At 45.1% G+C, this 19,547-nt stretch overlaps 1 protein-coding gene across 1 annotated transcript in view; it reads right to left on the bottom strand.

Annotated features, from left to right (window-relative positions):
* arhgap44a (Rho GTPase activating protein 44a) overlaps positions 1-19,315 on the bottom strand; it is a 47,904-nt gene extending 28,589 nt beyond the window's left edge. The window contains exons 1-13 of the mRNA XM_038988694.1: positions 19,259-19,315; positions 19,034-19,156; positions 18,774-18,850; positions 18,281-18,392; positions 17,501-17,577; positions 17,108-17,225; positions 11,849-11,917; positions 11,284-11,365; positions 11,007-11,134; positions 9,260-9,371; positions 5,245-5,326; positions 4,143-4,223; positions 569-688 (exon numbers count right to left, since the gene is read on the bottom strand). Of these exons, the coding sequence (XP_038844622.1) occupies positions 569-688; positions 4,143-4,223; positions 5,245-5,326; positions 9,260-9,371; positions 11,007-11,134; positions 11,284-11,365; positions 11,849-11,917; positions 17,108-17,225; positions 17,501-17,577; positions 18,281-18,392; positions 18,774-18,850; positions 19,034-19,156; positions 19,259-19,315 (1,238 nt within the window). The remainder of the gene's footprint in view (positions 1-568; positions 689-4,142; positions 4,224-5,244; positions 5,327-9,259; positions 9,372-11,006; positions 11,135-11,283; positions 11,366-11,848; positions 11,918-17,107; positions 17,226-17,500; positions 17,578-18,280; positions 18,393-18,773; positions 18,851-19,033; positions 19,157-19,258) is intronic.
* Between the last annotated feature and the right edge of the window lie 232 nt (positions 19,316-19,547).

Genomic DNA, 19,547 nt, shown 5'->3' with positions numbered 1-19,547 from the left:
CTGAGACTATATGAGGTACAACAACACTCAGTCAGACAGGAAACTAATCACTGAGACTCAGTCAGACAGGAAACTAATCACTGAGACTATGTGAGGTACAACACCACTCAGTCAGACAGGAAACTAATCACTGAGACTATGTGAGGTACAACACCACTCAGTCAGACAGGAAACTAATCACTGAGACTATGTGAGGTACAACACCACTCAGTCAGACAGGAAACTAATCACTGAGACTATGGGAGGTACAACAACACTCAGTCAGACAGGAAACTAATCACTGAGACTATGTGAGGTACAACACCACTCAGTCAGATAGGAAACTAATCACTGAGACTATGTGAGGTACAACAACACTCAGTCAGACAGGAAACTAATCACTGAGACTATGTGAGGTGCACTTGATTTAACTTGGGAGTTTGCACTTTTGGGACTATTCGATAGGTTACCAAGTAAAGTGAACTACATGCTTCAAAAGTATTTCAAGGTTCCCTCCGCAGATAAGGCAGCGTATTTTGAAGAGAGAGAGAGGGAGAGGGAGAGGGAGAAGGGAGGACAGGACACGTACCCACTCTCGTTGGAGTGAGTCCAGAGCAGGTTGGGACCCAGAACTATGGCCATGTTACCAGGAGTCATCTTGTTGGAGTCCTGATCATCTCCTAGCTTGGCTAGGAACTTGATTAAGTATCTGATAGGAAGAGGAGAAGTACACACTTAATCAATCAGTTTATCAATCAATCACTCAATCAGTTAATCACCACATGCTTTACAGTAACCAGACCTGGAACCATAAAGACCAAGCAGCATCACAGTAACCAGACCTGGAACCCTAAAGACCAAGCAGCATCAAAGTAACCAGACCTGGAACCCTAAATACCAAGCAGCATCACAGTAACCAGACCTGGAACCCTAAACACCAAGCAGCATCACAGTAACCAGACCTGGAACCCTAAATACCAAGCAGCATCACAGTAACCAGACATGGAAACCTAAAGACTAAGCAGCATCACAGTAACCAGACCTGGAACCCTAAATACCAAGCAGCATCACAGTAACCAGACATGGAAACCTATAGACCAAGCAGCATCACAGTAACTAGACCTGGAACCCTAAAGACCAAGCAGCATCACAGTAACCAGACCTGGAACCCTAAAGACCAAGCAGCATCACAGTAACCAGACCTGGAACCCTAAAGACCAAGCAGCATCACAGTAACCAGACCTGGAACCCTAAAGACCAAGCAGCATCACAGTAACTAGACCTGGAACCTAAAGACAAAGCAGCATCACAGTAACCAGACCTGGAACCCTAAAGACCAAGCAGCATCACAGTAACCAGACCTGGAACCTAATAACCAAGCAGCATCACAGTAACTAGACCTGGAACCCTAAAGACCAAGCAGCATCACAGTAACCAGACCTGGAACCCTAAATACCAAGCAGCGTCACAGTAACCAGACCTGGAACCCTAAATCCAAGCAGCATCACAGTAACCAGACCTGGAACCCTAAAGCCCAAGCAGCATCACAGTAACCAGACCTGGAACCCTAAAGACCAAGCAGCATCACAGTAACCAGACATGGAACCCTAAAGACCAAGCAGCATCACAGTAACCAGACCTGGAACCCTAAATACCAAGCAGCATCACAGTAACCAGACCTGGAACCCTAAAGACCAAGCAGCATCACAGTAACCTGACCTGGAACCTAAAGACAAAGCAGCATCACAGTAACCAGACCTGGAACCCTAAAGACCAAGCAGCATCACAGTAACCATACCTGGAACCCTAAATACCAAGCAGCATCACAGTAACCAGACCTGGAACCCTATAGACCAAGCAGCATCACAGTAACCAGACCTGGAACCCTAAAGACCAAGCAGCATCACAGTAACCAGACCTGGAACCTAATAACCAAGCAGCATCACAGTAACCAGACCTGGAACCCTAAAGACCAAGCAGCATCACTGTAACCAGACCTGGAACCCTAAATACCAAGCAGCATCACAGTAACCAGACCTGGAACCCTAAATACCAAGCAGCATCACAGTAACCAGACCTGGAACCCTAAAGACCAAGCAGCATCACAGTAACCAGACCTGGAACCCTAAAGACCAAGCAGCATCACAGTAACCAGACCTGGAACCCTAAATACCAAGCAGCATCACAGTAACCAGACCTGGAACCCTAAATACCAAGCAGCATCACAGTAACCAGACCTGGAACCCTAAAGGCCAAGCAGCATCACAGTAATTAGGCCTGGAACCCTAAATACCAAGCAGCATCACAGTAACCACACCTGGAACCCTAAATACCAAGCAGCATCACAGTAACCAGACCTGGAACCCTAAAGACCAAGCAGCATCACAGTAACCAGACCTGGAACCCTAAAGACCAAGCAGCATCACAGTAACCAGACCTGGAACCCTAAAGACCAAGCAGCAGCACAGTAACCAGACCTGGAACCCTAAAGACCAAGCAGCATCACAGTAACCAGACCTGGAACCCTAAAGACCAAGCAGCATCACAGTAACTAGACCTGGAACCCTAAAGACCAAGCAGCATCACAGTAACCAGACCTGGAACCCTAAATACCAAGCAGCATCACAGTAACCAGACCTGGAACCCTATAGACCAAGCAGCATCACAGTAACCAGACCTGGAACCCTAAAGACCAAGCAGCATCACAGTAACCAGACCTGGAACCTAATAACCAAGCAGCATCACAGTAACCAGACCTGGAACCCTATAGACCAAGCAGCAGCGACAAGGGAAAACTCCCCAGAAGGAAGACACCTTGATATGTTCAAATCAGCGTGACTTAACATTATGGCCTATTTGTTCAGCTTTCAAACGATACTGTGAAATCACACACACACACACACACACACACACACACACACACACACACACACACACACACACACACACACACACACACACACACACACACACACACACACACACACACACACACACACTCCCTGATGTTCTCTGTTGGTTATCAATATTTTATTGAACATTGTCACAGAGACTCTAGCCCTGATAGAAGGTCCAAGTCACAGGGACTCTAGCCCTGATAGAAGGTCCAAGTCACAGAGACTCTAGCCTTGATAAGAGGTTCAAGTCACAGGGACTCTAGCCCTGATAGGAGGTCCAAGTCACAGGGACTCTAGCCCTGACAGGAGGTCCAAGTCACAGGGACTCTAGCCTTGATAAGAGGTTCAAGTCACAGGGACTCTAGCCCTGATAGGAGGTCCAGTTCACAGGGACTTTAGCCCTGATAGGAGGTTCAAGTCACAGGGACTCTAGCCCTGATAGGAGGTCCAAGTCACAGGGACTCTAGCCCTGATAGGTGGTCCAATTCACAGGGACTCCAGCCCTGATATGAGGTCCAAGTCACAGGCTGTGTCTACACAGGCAACTCCATTCTCATCTCCACTAATTGTTCTTTTGACCAATCACATCAGATCTTTTCACATCAGATCTTTTTCAGAGCTGATCTGATTGGTCTAAAGACCAATTAGTGATATAAGACTCAGAACTTTAACACCCAGATAAAACACAATCTAAACTAGAGACCACCGATTCATCTCATAAACAACATTAGTAGGTTGAAGTTGTGTAACGCTCGTCATTGGAATGAGAAGAGGAGGACCAATACGCAGCGTGGTAAGTGTCCATATTCAATTTAATAACTGAAAGAATACAAAAATAACAAAGTGAATGATACAAAACGAAAACGAAACAGTCCCGTATGGTGAAAACACAGACACAGGAAACAACCACCCACAAAACACAAAGGAAAACAGGCTACCTAAATATGGCTCCCAATCAGAGACAACTACTGACACCTGCCTCTGATTGAGAACCATACTAGGCCAAACGCATAGAAACAGACAACCTAGACATACAACATAGAATGCCCACCCACATCACACCCTGACCAAACAAAATTGCAATTCCCCCACTAATGGTTAAGGTTCAGAGTGGGCGAGGGGAAGCTGATCCTAGATCTGAACCTAGAGGAAAATTCAGCCTGGCAACAACTCAAACATATAAAACAGATCCTCACTGGAGGGTCCATGCCTACTGGCAGTAGGTCTATGTAGACTGTAGAGAGGGAGGGAGAGATGGGTACTGACCTGAAATTGTTGAAGTTGTCAGTTGGTAGTTTTTCACACGCCGCCAGCAGAGCTTGTAGTCTCTTGTCCATATCCTGAATACTGGATGGGGAAGACAACAGTGAACAGGGCTCAGAGTGTGTTGTAGTCAAGGAAGTGATTTCCTCAGTATAGTTTCCTACCAGGGAGACCAGCAGGCTACAGTGTATGATCATTGAGAGGCTAATTGGTGTCAGCTAACCATCTGAGGGACCGGTAAGCAACAACCCAGGGACCAGTGCCGAACCACGGGCCGGAGGTTGACAAACACTGTGTTAACAATGTCTATTATTGTGATAATGGTCACTGTCGGTTCTGTCGTTATGGTACAGTTTGTTCCCTTCTTTGTGGAGCTCTCCCTATAGAAATAGGAAAGTCATCTCCAGCTCTTCAATATGACTAAAAGGGATCTGTTATCTGTAGTGGAGATGCTGTGGTTATGAAGGGATCTGTTATCTGTAGTAGAGATGCTGAGGTTATGAAGGGATCTGTTATCTGTAGTAGAGATGCTGTGGTTATGAAGGGATCTGTTATCTGTAGTAGAGATGCTGAGGTTATGAAGGGATCTGTTATCTGCTGTGGAGATGCTGAGGTTATGAAGGGATCTGTTATCTGTAGTAGAGATGCTGTGGTTATGAAGGGATCTGTTATCTGTAGTAGAGATGCTGAGGTTATGAAGGGATCTGTTATCTGCAGTAGAGATGCTGTGGTTATGAAGGGATCTGTTATCTGTATTAGAGATGCTGTGGTTATGAAGGGATCTGTTATCTGTATTAGAGATGCTGTGGTTATGAAGGGATCTGTTATCTGTATTAGAGATGCTGAGGTTATGAAGGGATCTGTTATCTGTATTGGAGATGCTGTGGTTATGAAGGGATCTGTTATCTGTAGTAGAGATGCTGTGGTTATGAAGGGATCTGTTATCTGCAGTAGAGATGCTGAGGTTATGAAGGGATCTGTTATCTGCAGTAGAGATGCTGTGGTTATGAAGGGATCTGTTATCTGCAGTAGAGATGCTGTGGTTATGAAGGGATCTGTTATCTGTAGTAGAGATGCTGTGGTTATGAAGGGAATCTCTACTCACTTTGACGCCTGAATCCAGTCCTCGTAAAGTTCACTGGTCATCAGTGGCTCTGGAAGCTCACGGAGGTATGATTTCAGAGCCCCTGAGGAAGAGAGGGATGGAGAGACGGAGGGAGGGAGAGAGAGAGAGAGGCAGAGAGAGAGATAATGGGATGGAGAGAGGGGGAGGGAGGGAGGGAGAGGGGGTTTGAGAGAGAGGAAGGGAGAGAGATGGGAAGAGAGAGGGGGGGACAGCGGGATGGAAAAAGAGAGATGGAGAGAGAAAGGGAGGGAGAGGGATGGAGAGAGAGAGAGAGAGAGAGAAAGCAAGGAAGAGAGAAAGAGAGAGAGAGAGGGATGGAGAGAGAGAGAAAGCAAGGAAGAGAGAAAGAGAGAGAGATAATTTCATTAGGCCTAGGGGAGGTGTGGTTTTCTCTGTTCAGAATACTAATGAGAACACACACAACGCTGCCATCCTCCGATTACTCAAGGAAGTGGACAGCAACATTACAAGGAAGTGGACAGCAACATTACAAGGAAGTGGACAGCAACATTACAAGGAAGTGGACAGCAACATTACAAGGAAGTGGACAGCAACATTACAAGGAAGTGGACAGCAACATTACAAGGAAGTGGACAGCAACATTACAAGGAAGCCTTTAGGATAGAGAACGTCTAGGGAAAAACACAAGCAGATCACTTGGAAGATGTTAAGGGATGTGATCCTCTCACCCTACAGCTGAACTAAACTCCAGGGCCAAATTAAGTTTCACCTTTCCAGTTTTATTAGTCGTATGTACGGGATACACATGGTATACACCGTCCAATGAAATCCTTACTTGCAGGTTCCTTACTCGACAATGCAACAGCAATAAGAAATAATACATGATAAGAATACCAACATAAAGTAAATGGCTCAGTAGAATAGAAGAAACATTTTAGCATCAGTATAATACAGGAAGGCACGATTTATAGTCCAATATTATAGTCCAGTATGTGTGTGTGTGTGTGTTTGTGTGTGTGTGTATGTCTGTGTGGGTGTGTGTGTATGTCTGTGTGTGTGTGCGTGTATGTCTGTGTGTATGTCTGTCTGTGTGTGTGTGTGTGTGTGTGTGTGTGTGTGTGTGTGTGTGTGTGTGTGTGTGTGTGTGTGTGTGTATGTCTGTAAATGTCTGTGTGTGTGAGTGTGTGTGTGTGTGCTAATGTGCTGAGAATCAGAGTAGTTTCTAGTAGATGTCCTGGATGGGTGGGAGCACGGTCCCAGTGATGTACTGGGCCTTGTGGTCATGGACGGAGCCGTTCCCGTACCAGGCGGAGCCGTTCCCGTACCAGGCGGAGCCGTTCCCGTACCAGGCAGAGCCGTTCCCGTACCGGGCGGAGCCGTTCCCGTACCAGGCCGTGATGCAGCCGGTCAGGACACTCTCCACGGTGCAGCAGTAGTATTTGGAGGACCCGGGGTGGCACGCCACATTTCTTCAGCCGCCTCAGGAAGTTAAGACACAGTTGCGCCCTCTTGACAAGAAGGGTGGTGCTGTTGGTCCATGTCAAGTCCTCTGTGATGTGGACACAGAGGAACTTAAACTGCTGACCCTCTCCACTGCAGTCCTGTCCATGTGGATCGGAGCATGTTCCCTCCTCTACTTCCTGAAGTCAACAATCAACTCATTGGTTTTGCTGATGTGGAGGGAGAGGGTGTTCTCCTGCTACCATAACGTCAGTTCACTTAGCTCCTCCCTATTGGCTGACTCATCGTCGTTGGTTATCAGACCTACAGCCGTTGTGCCGTCAGCAAACTTGATGATGGAGTTGGTGTCTTGCAAAGCCACGTGGGTGAACAGGAAGTACAGCAGAGGACTGAGGACGCTCTGAGCTTGGTGTCGAGCGTGGAGGGAACAATAGTGGTGAATGCTGAACTGTAGTCAATGAACAGCATTCTCACACAGGTGTTCCTCTTGTCCAGATGTGTTACGGCCGCGTGAATAGTGATGGAAATGGCATCTTCCTTGGTTCTGTTGGAGCGGTAAGCAAATGGGACTGGGTCCAGTGTGCCTGGCATGCTGGCCTTCATGTGGGCCATGACCAGCCTCTCAAAGCACTTCATGATGACCGGCCCCTATTCCCTATTTAGTGCACTACTTTTGACCAGGGCCCCTATTCCCTATTTAGTGCACTACTTTTGACCAGGGCCCCTATTCCCTATTTAGTGCACTACTTTTGACCAGGGCCCCTATTCCCTATTTAGTGCACTACTTTTGACCAGAACCATATGGGTCATGGTCAACAGTAGTGCACTAAATAGAGAACATGATGTCATTTGGGACGCAGACCCGGCTCACTACTGGAGGAGGAGGATGGTAGGAAATAGGCAACAAGGAAATAGGCAACAAGGTGTGAAAGACAACAGTCTTCCACAAACACAAGAAGCCTTGATTGTTTTGACCCAACATTGATGTATGTATTTCTGGAGGCATGAATCTCCTGAAAGCAGAGATATATCTAATGGTTATATATAGACAATGGAGCTAGCTAAAGGCTCGTTGTTATGGAGACCAGAGCCTGAGCCAGAGAGAGAGAGGTAAGAGGCGTGTGGGGGTGTAAATTAATCTGCGATGGTGTATGCGTGTGCATGTGTGTGTTAGACCTGGGTTCAAATACCTGTGTATTTGAGTATCTATACTGAACAAAAATATAAACGTAACCTGCAATAATTTCAAAGATTTTACTGAGTTACAGTTCATATGAGGAAATCAGTCAATTGAAATAAATTCATTAGGCCCTAATCTATGGATGTTGGTCACAGATACATTACTAAAAAAGTAGGAGCGTGAATCAGAAAACCAGTCAGTATCTGGTGTGACCACCATTTGCCTCATGCAGCGCGACACATCTCCTTCGTTGATCAGGCTGTTGATTGTGGCCTGTGGAATGCTGTTCCACTCCTCTTCAATGGCTGTGCAAAGTTGCTGGATATTGGCGGGAACTGGAACACGCTGTTGTACATGTCGATCCAGAGCATCCCAAACATGCTCAATGGGTAACATGTCTGGTGAGTAATAAGGCCATGGAAGAACTGGGACATTTTCAGAATTGTGTACAGATCCTTGTGACATGGGGCTGTGCATTATCATGCTGAAACATGAGGTGATGGTGGTTGGATGAATGGCAAGACAATGGGTCTCAGGATCTCGTCACGGTATCGCTGTGCATTCAAATTGCCATGGATAAAATGCAATTGTGTTCGTTGTCCGTAGCTTATGCCTGACCATACCATAACCCCACCCCCACCATGGGGCACTCTGTTCACAACTTTGACATCAGCAAACTGCTCGCCCACATGACGCCATACACATGGTCTGCGGTTGTGAAACCGGTTGGACGTATTGCCAAATTCTCTAAAACGCAGTTGGAAGCGGCTTATGATAGAGAAACCAACATTCAGTTATCTTGCAACAGCTCTGGTGGACATTCCTGCAGTTAACATGCCAATTGCACACTCACTCAAAATTTGAGACATCTGTGGCATTGTGTTGTGTGACAAAACTGCACATTTTAGAGTGGCCTTGTATTGTTCCCAGCACAAGGTGCACCTGTGTAATGATCATGCCGTTTAATCAGCTTCTTGATATGCCACACTTGTCAGGTGGATGGATTATCTTGGTAAAGGAGAAATGCTCACTAACAGGGATGTAAACAAATTTGAGCACAACATTTGAGATAAATGAGCTTTTTGTGCGTATGGAATATTTCTGGGATCTTTTATTTCAGCTCATGAAACATAGGACCAACACTTTACATGTTGCATTTATATTGTTGTTCAGTGTAGTATTTAAAATACTTATTTTAATGGTTATTTGAAAAAACAAAATAGTCTATGAAATTATATTTGAGGTTATTTCGAAATACTTATTTCAAATACTATTTTCAAATACCGGGGTTAAATGCATCGGAGTGTATTTGAGTCAGTGTATTTGAGTGTTTTCAAATACTGTGTGTGGGTGTGTGTGTCTATATGTGTGTGTGTGGGTGTGTAAGGTAACCTGCGATGGCGTGAGGGTCAGCTGAATACTCCTGTACGTCCATAACACCACAGTCCAGGGAGGCCTTCAGCTTCTTCAGCTTGGAGGCCGAGGGAGCCACTCTGAACAGACCCTACACACACAGGGAGTCAGGAAGACAGGGAGTCAGGAAGACAGGAAGACAGGGAGTCAGGAAGATAGGAAGACAGGAAGACAGGGAGTCAGGAAGACAGGGAGTTAGGAAGACAGGGAGTCAGGAAGACAGGGAGTCAGGAAGACAGGGAGTCAGGAAGACAGAGTCAGGAAGACAGGGAGTCAGGGAGTCAGGAAGACAGGGAGTCAGGAAGACAGGGAGTCAGGAAGACAGGGAGTCAGGAAGACAGGGAGTCAGGAAGACATGGAGTCAGGAAGACAGGGAGTCAGGAAGACAGGGAGTCAGGGAGTCAGGAAGACAGGGAGTCAGGAAGACAGGGAGTCAGGAAGACAGGGAGTCAGGAAGACATGGAGTCAGGGAGTCAGGAAGACAGGGAGTCAGGAAGACAGGAAGACATGGAGTCAGGAAGACATGGAGTCAGGAAGACAGGAAGACAGGAAGACAGGGAGTCAGGAAGACAGGGAGTCAGGAAGACAGGGAGTCAGGAAGACAGGGAGTCAGAGCAGGGTCATCATAGAGATAAATAGTGAAATATAAATCTAGTACATACTGTAACTTTGTCTACAATTAACACTCTCTAATGGCTAAATCCTATATTAACTCTACTCTGTAATCAGAATGTTTAGTAGTGTTAAGTAGGCTTCATCTGGGTCTGGGAAACTTAGTAGTGTTAAGTAGGCTTCATCTGGGTCTGGGAAACTTAGTAGTGTTAAGTAGGCTTCATCTGGGTCTGGGAACTTAGTAGTGTTAAGTAGACTTCATCTGGGTCTGGGAAACTTAGTAGTGTTAAGTAGACTTCATCTGGGTCTGGGAAACTTAGTAGTGTTAAGTAGGCTTCATCTGGGTCTGGGAAACTTAGTAGTGTTAAGTAGGCTTCATCTGGGTCTGGGAAACTTAGTAGTGTAAAGTAGGCTTCATCTGGGCCTGGGAAACTTAGTAGTGTTAAGTAGGCTTCATCTGGGTCTGGGAAACTTAGTAGTGTTAAGTAGACTTCATCTGGGTCTGGGTAACTAAGTAGTGTTAAGTAGACTTCATCTGGGTCTGGGAAACTTAGTAGTGTTAAGTAGGCTTCATCTGGGTCTGGGAAACTTAGTAGTGTTAAGTAGACTTCATCTGGGTCTGGGAAACTTAGTAGTGTTAAGTAGACTTCATCTGGGTCTGGGAAACTTAGTAGTGTTAAGTAGACTTCATCTGGGTCTGGGTAACTTAGTAGTGTTAAGTAGACTTCATCTGGGTCTGGGAAACTTAGTAGTGTTAAGTAGGCTTCATCTGGGTCTGGGAAACTTAGTAGTGTTAAGTAGACTTCATCTGGGTCTGGGAAACTTAGTAGTGTTAAGTAGGCTTCATCTGGGTCTGGGAAACTTAGTGTTACGTAGGCTACATCTGGGTCTGGGAAACTTAGTGTTACGTAGGCTACATCTGGGTCTGGGAAACTTAGTGTTACGTAGGCTACATCTGGGTCTGGGAAACGTAGTGTTACGTAGGCTACATCTGGGTCTGGGAAACTTAGTAGTGTTAAATAGGCTTCACCTGAGTCTGGGAAACTTTGTGTTAAGAAGGCTTCATCTGGGTCTGGGAAACTTAGTGTAAAGCAGGCTTCATCTTTTTCTATACCTCCTCCTGCATGCCACACTCCAGCAGCATTGTGACACAGGCCTCGATGGGGAAGGCGATCTCTCTGCTGCTGATGGTCAGGTGTTCCTCCAGGGCCTTGCCATACGAAGGCTTCTCCACCCACGCCTCTGTGGCAGTACAACACATTATACAACAGTTAGACACACGAGGAGCAGACAGGCATGTGTACATGTGCAGGCATGGACGAGCTCTCTCTCACACACACACACACACACACACACACATAGACACACACACACACACACACATTACTCACCCTGGTGAGCTTTAATGGTGGGCAGGACACTCTGGAGGATCTCTAGAGACTTCCTGTGATATTCTGCCTGGATCTCTATGAGCTACAGGGAGACACACAGAGACACAGGGACAGAGAGGGGGACAGGGACAGAGACACAGGGACAGAGAGGGGGACAGGGACAGAGACACAGGGATAGAGAGGGGGACAGAGACACAGGGATAGAGAGGGGGACAGAGACACAGGGACAGAGACAGAGACAGAGAGGGGCACAGTGACACAGGGACAGAGAGGGGGACCGAGACACAGGGACAGAGAGGGAGACAGAGAGACACACAGGGAAACAGAGGGTGACAGAGGGACACAAGAGGGAGACAGTGGGACACAGAGGGAGAAAGAGAGACACAGGGGGAGACAGAGGGACACAGAGAGACACAGAGGGACAGAGGGTGACAGAAGGACAGAGAGACACAGAGGGAGAGAGGGGTAAAACGGTGAGGTTTAAACAACCGCTCATCTATATGACTGTAAAAAGGAATCAAGGTCATCTGAAGGGCAAATGCATTGATACAGAAAATGTACTAACCGTCTGAAAGTAGTTTGCATAGTCTATTTCTTTGGCCACAAAATTATACATATCCGCTGATAGTTGATCCTGGAAAAGAGAATAAGAAATTACCTTAATACAGCCTGGAACCTTGTAGTGGTTAATACAGCCTGTAACCTTGTAGTGTTTAATACAGCCTGTAACCTTAATACAGCCTGTAACCTTGTAGTGGTTAATACAGCCTGTAACCTTGTAGTGGTTAATACAGCCTGTAACCTTGTAGTGGTTAATACAGCCTGTAACCTTGTAGTGGTTAATACAGCCTGTAACCTTGTAGTGGTTAATACAGCCTGTAACCTTAATACAGCCTGTAACCTTAATACAGCCTGTAACCGTAATACAGCCTGTAACCTTAATACAGCCTGTAACCTTGTAGTGGTTAATACAGCCTGTAACCTTGTAGTGGTTAATACAGCCTGTAACCTTGTAGTGGTTAATACAGCCTGTAACCTTGTAGTGGTTAATGCAGCCTGTAACCTTGTAGTGGTTAATACAGCCTGTAACCTTGTAGTGGTTAATACAGCCTGTAACCTTGTAGTGGTTAATACAGCCTGTAACCTTGTAGTGGTTAATACAGCCTGTAACCTTGTAGTGGTTAATACAGCCTGTAACCTTGTAGTGGTTAATACAGCCTGGAACCTTGTAGTGGTTAATACAGTCTGTAACCTTGTAGTGGTTAATACAGTCTGTAACCTTGTAGTGGTTAATACAGCCTGTAAATGTAGTGGTTAATACAGCCTGTAACCTTGAAGTGGTTAATACAGCCTGTAACCTTGTAGTGGTTAATACAGCCTGTAACCTTGTAGTGGTTAATACAGCCTGTAACCTTGTAGTGGTTAATACAGTCTGTAACCTTGTAGTGGTTAATACAGCCTGTAACCCTAATACAGCCTGGAACCTTGTAGTGGTTAATACAGCCTGTAACCTTGTAGTGGTTAATACAGCCTGTAACCTTGTAGTAGTTAATACAGCCTGTAACCTTGTAGTGGTTAATACAGCCTGTAACCTTGTAGTGGTTAATACAGCCTGTAACCTTGTAGTGGTTAATACAGCCTGTAACCTTGTAGTGGTTAATACAGCCTGTAACCTTGTAGTGGTTAATACAGCCTGTAACCCTAATACAGCCTGTAACCTTGTAGTGGTTAATACAGCCTGTAACCTTGTAGTGGTTAATACAGCCTGTAACCTTGTAGTGGTTAATACAGCCTGTAACCTTGTAGTGGTTAATACAGCCTGTAACCTTGTAGTGGTTATACAGCCTGTAACCTTGTAGTGGTTAATACAGCCTGTAACCTTGTAGTGGTTAATACAGCCTGTAACCTTGTAGTGGTTAATACAGCCTGTAACCTTGTAGTGGTTAATACAGCCTGTAACCCTAATACAGCCTGTAACCTTGTAGTGGTTAATACAGTCTGTAACCTTGTAGTGGTTAATACAGCCTGTAACCCTAATACAGCCTGTAACCTTGTAGTGGTTAATACAGCCTGTAACCTTGAAGTGGTTAATACAGCCTGTAACCCTAATACAGCCTGTAACCTTGTAGTGGTTAATACAGTCTGTAACCTTGAAGTGGTTAATACAGCCTGTAACCTTGTAGTGGTTAATACAGCCTGTAACCTTGTAGTGGTTAATACAGCCTGTAACCTTGTAGTGGTTAATACAGCCTGTAACCCTAATACAGCCTGGAACCTTGTAGTGGTTAATACAGCCTGTAACCTTGTAGTGGTTAATACAACCTTGTAGTGGTTAATACAGCCTGTAACCCTAATACAGCCTGTAACCTTGTAGTGGTTAATACAGCCTGTAACCTTGTAAGTGGTTAATACAGCCTGTAACCTTGTAGTGGTTAATACAGCCTGTAACCTTGTAGTGGTTAATACAGCCTGTAACCTTGTAGTGGTTAATACAGCCTGTAACCTTGTAGTGGTTAATACAGCCTGTAACCTTGTAGTGGTTAATACAGCCTGTAACCTTGTAGTGGTTAATACAGCCTGTAACCTTGTAGTGGTTAATACAGCCTGTAACCTTGTAGTGGTTAATACAGCCTGTAACCTTGTAGTGGTTAATACAGCCTGTAACCTTGTAGTGGTTAATACAGCCTGTAACCTTGTAGTGGTTAATACAGCCTGTAACCTTGTAGTGGTTAATACAGCCTGTAACCTTGTAGTGGTTAATACAGCCTGTAACCTTGTAGTGGTTAATACAGCCTGTAACCTTGTAGTGGTTAATACAGCCTGTACAGCCTGCTAACTTGTAGTGGTTAATACAGCCTGTACCTGTAGTGGTTAATACAGTCTGTAACCTTGTAGTGGTTAATACAGTCTGTAACCTTGTAGTGGTTAATACAGCCTGTAACCTTGTAGTGGTTAATACAGCCTGTAACCTTGTAGTGGTTAATACAGCCTGTAACCTTGTAGTAGTTAATACAGCCTGTAACCTTGTAGTGGTTAATACAGCCTGTAACCTTGTAGTGGTTAATACAGTCTGTAACCTTGTAGTGGTTAATACAGCCTGTAACCTTGTAGTGGTTAATACAGTCTGTAACCTTGTAGTGGTTAATACAGCCTGTAACTTGTAGTGGTTAATACAGCCTGTAACCTTGTAGTGGTTAATACAGCCTGTAACCTTGTAGTGGTTAATACAGTCTGTAACCTTGTAGTGGTTAATAAAGTCTGTAACCTTGTAGTGGTTAATACAGTCTGTAACCTTGTAGTGGTTAATACAGCCTGTAACCTTGAGTGGTTAATACAGCCTGTAACCTTGTAGTGGTTAATACAGCCTGTAACCTTGTAGTGGTTAATACAGCCTGTAACCTTGTAGTGGTTAATACAGCCTGTAACCTTGTAGTGGTTAATACAGCCTGTAACCTTGTAGTGGTTAATACAGCCTGTAACCTTGTAGTGGTTAATACAGCCTGTAACCTTGTAGTGGTTAATACAGCCTGTAACCTTGTAGTGGTTAATACAGCCTGTAACCTTGTAGTGGTTAATACAGCCTGTAACCTTGTAGTGGTTAATACAGCCTGTAACCTTGTAGTGGTTAATACAGCCTGTAACCTTGTAGTGGTTAATACAGCCTGTAACCTTGTAGTGGTTAATACAGCCTGTAACCTTGTAGTGGTTAATACAGCCTGTAACCTTGTAGTGGTTAATACAGCCTGTAACCTTGTAGTGGTTAATACAGCCTGTAACCTTGTAGTGGTTAATACAGCCTGTAACCTTGTAGTGGTTAATACAGCCTGTAACCTTGTAGTGGTTAATACAGCCTGTAACCTTGTAGTGGTTAATACAGCCTGTAACCTTGTAGTGGTTAATACAGCCTGTAACCTTGTAGTGGTTAATACAGCCTGTAACCTTGTAGTGGTTAATACAGCCTGTAACCTTGTAGTGGTTAATACAGCCTGTAACCTTGTAGTGGTTAATACAGCCTGTAACCTTGTAGTGGTTAATACAGCCTGTAACCTTGTAGTGGTTAATACAGCCTGTAACCTTGTAGTGGTTAATACAGCCTGTAACCCTAATACAGCCTGTAACCTTGTAGTGGTTAATACAGCCTGTAACCTTGTAGTGGTTAATACAGCCTGTAACCTTGTAGTGGTTAATACAGCCTGTAACCCTAATACAGCCTGTAACCTTGTAGTGGTTAATACAGTCTGTAACCTTGTAGTGGTTAATACAGCCTGTAACCCTAATACAGCCTGTAACCTTGTAGTGGTTAATACAGCCTGTAACCTTGTAGTGGTTAATACAGCCTGTAACCTTGTAGTGGTTAATACAGTCTGTAACCTTGTAGTGGTTAATACAGTCTGTAACCTTGTAGTGGTTAATACAGCCTGTAAATGTAGTGGTTAATACAGCCTGTAACCTTGTAGTAGTTAATACAGCCTGTAACCTTGTAGTAGTTAATACAGCCTGTAACCTTGTAGTGGTTAATACAGCCTGTAAATGTAGTGGTTAATACAGCCTGTAACCTTGTAGTAGTTAATACAGCCTGTAACCTTGTAGTAGTTAATACAGCCTGTAACCTTGTAGTGGTTAATACAGCCTGTAACCTTGTAGTGGTTAATACAGCCTGTAACCTTGTAGTAGTTAATACAGCCTGTAACCTTGTAGTAGTTAATACAGCCTGTAACCTTGTAGTGGTTAATACAGCCTGTAACCTTGTAGTGGTTAATACAGCCTGTAACCTTGTAGTGGTTAATACAGTCTGTAACCTTGTAGTGGTTAATACAGTCTGTAACCTTGTAGTGGTTAATACAGCCTGTAACCTTGTAGTGGTTAATACAGCCTGTAACCTTGTAGTAGTTAATACAGCATGTAACCTTGTAGTGGTTAATACAGCCTGTAACCTTGTAGTGGTTAATACAGCCTGTAACCTTGAAGTGGTTAATACAGCCTGTAACCTTGAAGTGGTTAATACAGCCTGTAACCTTGTAGTGGTTAATACAGCCTGGAACCTTGTAGTGGTTAATACAGCCTGTACCCTTGTAGTGGTTAATACAGCCTGTAACCTTGTAGTGGTTAATACAGCCTGGAACCTTGTAGTAGTTAATACAGCATGTAACCTTGTAGTGGTTAATACAGCCTGTAACCTTGTAGTGGTTAATACAGCCTGTAACCTTGAAGTGGTTAATACAGCCTGTAACCTTGAAGTGGTTAATACAGCCTGTAACCTTGTAGTGGTTAATACAGCCTGGAACCTTGTAGTGGTTAATACAGCCTGTAACCTTGAAGTGGTTAATACAGTCTGTAACCTTGTAGTGGTTATTACAGCCTGTAACCTTGAAGTGGTTAATACAGTCTGTAACCTTGTAGTGGTTAATACAGCCTGTAACCTTAATACAGCCTGTAACCTTGTAGTGGTTAATACAGCCTGTAACCTTGTAGTGGTTAATACAGCCTGTAACCTTGTAGTGGTTAATACAGCCTGGAACCTTGTAGTGGTTAATACAGCCTGTAACCTTGTAGTGGTTAATACAGCCTGTAACCTTGTAGTGGTTAATACAGTCTGTAACCTTGTAGTGGTTAATACAGCCTGTAACCTTGTAGTGGTTAATACAGCCTGTAACCTTGTAGTGGTTAATACAGTCTGGAACCTTGTAGTGGTTAATACAGCCTGTAACCTTAATACAGCCTGTAACCTTGTAGTGGTTAATGTAGTTTCATGGTGTGGGGGAGGACAGTGGAATACACTAAGTGAAGGAGGAGGAGCCTGAACCTCTAGAACCCTGTGACTCACCCTGCAGATCTCCATCCTATTGGCTGCCTCTTCCATCTCCTCTCTGAGGGCCTCCCCCTTGGCCCCGCCCGCCTGCAGGTTGCTAGGGTGACTGGAGGACTTGGACGACTGGTGAAACCTACAGGAAAGGAGGAGACAGAAGAAGAGTTAGGAGGAGGGATGGAACACCAACACACAGACAGCATCCCAAAGGGCATCCTATTCCAGGCTATATAGTGCACTACTTCTGACCAGTAGCGCACTATGTAGGGATTAGGGCGCGATTTGAGACACAACCACTGAGGGAAGGAACATGCACTTCTAAGCATTATTCTAAACATGAGCATGTCTTAAGAGGTGAAGGCCAGTGAAGAGGGTGGAAGGATGTATGTTAACATGCAGTCCATCCCTCACCGTGTGCGAGCTGAGTCCATGTCCAGCACCAGCTTGGCTAAATGTTTCCTCTGTTTCTGGATGTTGGGAATGTCCACCTGGGAAGAGACAGGAACACATCAAACCTCCTCTATAATGTATCTCCACTACATTCACTTATCTACTAGTTAAATGGGAGTGGAGATGGGAGGGATATTCCACCACCCTGAAGTTAATAGACAATAATGAACATGCTGACATTGTGTCTTAACGATCATGTTCAGTCAGAGACAGTAATGATGAATGTTGTGGGCAGCCTCTGGACAGACAATTATAACAATTATAACTTCAAATAATGTATGGCTAGGGACAGTAGGACTCACCTCATCATAGAGACAGTAGAACTCACCTCATCATAGTGACAGTAGGACTCACCTCATCATAGAGACAGTAGGACTCACCTCATCATAGGGACAGTAGGACTCACCTCATCATAGTGACAGTAGGACTCACCTCATCATAGAGACAGTAGGACTCACCTCATCATAGAGACAGTAGGACTCACCTCATCATAGAGACAGTAGAACTCACCTCATCATAGAGACAGTAGGACTCACCTCATCATAGAGACAGTAGGACTCACCTCATCATAGGGACAGTAGGACTCACCTCATCATAGAGACAGTAGTACTCACCTCATCATAGAGACAGTAGGACTCACCTCATCATAGAGACAGTAGTACTCACCTCAGCCAGCTCATAGAGAGGCTCCACCTCATCATAGACAGTAGGACTCACCTCATCATAGACAGTAGGACTCACCTCAGCCAGCTCATAGAGAGGCTCCACCACATCCTTCTCTATCTGGAACTCAAACTGAATCAGTTCCTGGGCCAGCTTCTCCTCTGTCTCCCCACACAGGTTCAGCATCTTCCTGTTAGGGGAACAGAGCCAATCAAAACATCAGCTAGGTCCCTGCCACAGCCAATCACAATGTCAGCTAGGTCCCTGCCACAGCCAATCACAATGTCAGCTAGGTCCCAGTCAATCACAACATCAGCTAGGACCCGGCCACAAGCAATCACAACGCCAGAGAGGACGCAGCCATAGCCAATCACAACGTCAGCTAGGACCCGGCTTCAGCTAATCAGAATGCATGGGATAGAGAACAAGGTCAAAGAGGACAGAGTGGAATTATGGCAGAATCAACATAAAAAAAGTGTGTGTGTGTGTGTGTGTGTGTGTGTGTGCGTGCGTGCGTGCGTGCGTGCGTGTGTGCGTGTGTGAGAGTGAGAGTGCGTATACAGGGACTCACCCTAGTAGAGAGTCGTCCCCTAGCACAGCAGCTCCTTCTACCATACATTGTGCCAGGATGGTTAGTGGGAGCTTTTTCTGATACAAGACAGACAGAATTAACATGCAGTATTTCATATCAGCGCACAAGGTAGCAGAACATGTTCCTCTGTCACTGTGAACGGGGATATTATGGTCTTGTATTTATTCCTGGTTTATTTGAATAGGACAGATAGAAACTCACAGACACATTGAATAAACAAGAATCCGATAGGTCCTTACCGAGGGAGACTTGACTGATTTCTTCTCTCTCTCTTCAGCCCCTTGCTGACCCTGCAGGCAGGCCGTCAGCTTCTTGTGAGTGCTGTGGGTCACCTGTTTGACCAGGTCCAACCGCTTCTCCACCTAGACCAGCACAGCAACACGTATCAGACACCGCGCTAGCAGGTAGGCCAGAAATCACACACACAGGCACGCGCACGCACACACACACACACACTTATTTACCTGCAGAAGATCGTCGCTTAACACTTCAGTTTTTTCTGCCCTAGAAAGAGTAAACATACCAGTCAGGATTGGGTTAGGGTGGAGTGGATAGAAGGAGAAAACATACCAGTCAGGACTGGGTTAGGGTGGAGAGGGTAGAAGGAGAAAACATACCAGTCAGGATTGGGTTAGGGTGGAGAGGGTAGAAGGAGTAAACATACCAGTCAGGATTGGGTTAGGGTGGAGAGGGTAGAAGGAGAAAACATACCAGTCAGGATTGGGTTAGGGTGGAGAGGGTAGAAGGAGATTA

This window comes from Salvelinus namaycush, chromosome 3 (genome assembly GCF_016432855.1).
Source record: "Salvelinus namaycush isolate Seneca chromosome 3, SaNama_1.0, whole genome shotgun sequence".
In the NCBI taxonomy this organism is placed as follows: domain Eukaryota; kingdom Metazoa; phylum Chordata; class Actinopteri; order Salmoniformes; family Salmonidae; genus Salvelinus; species Salvelinus namaycush.
This window is presented reverse-complemented; position numbering and strand designations above follow the sequence as displayed.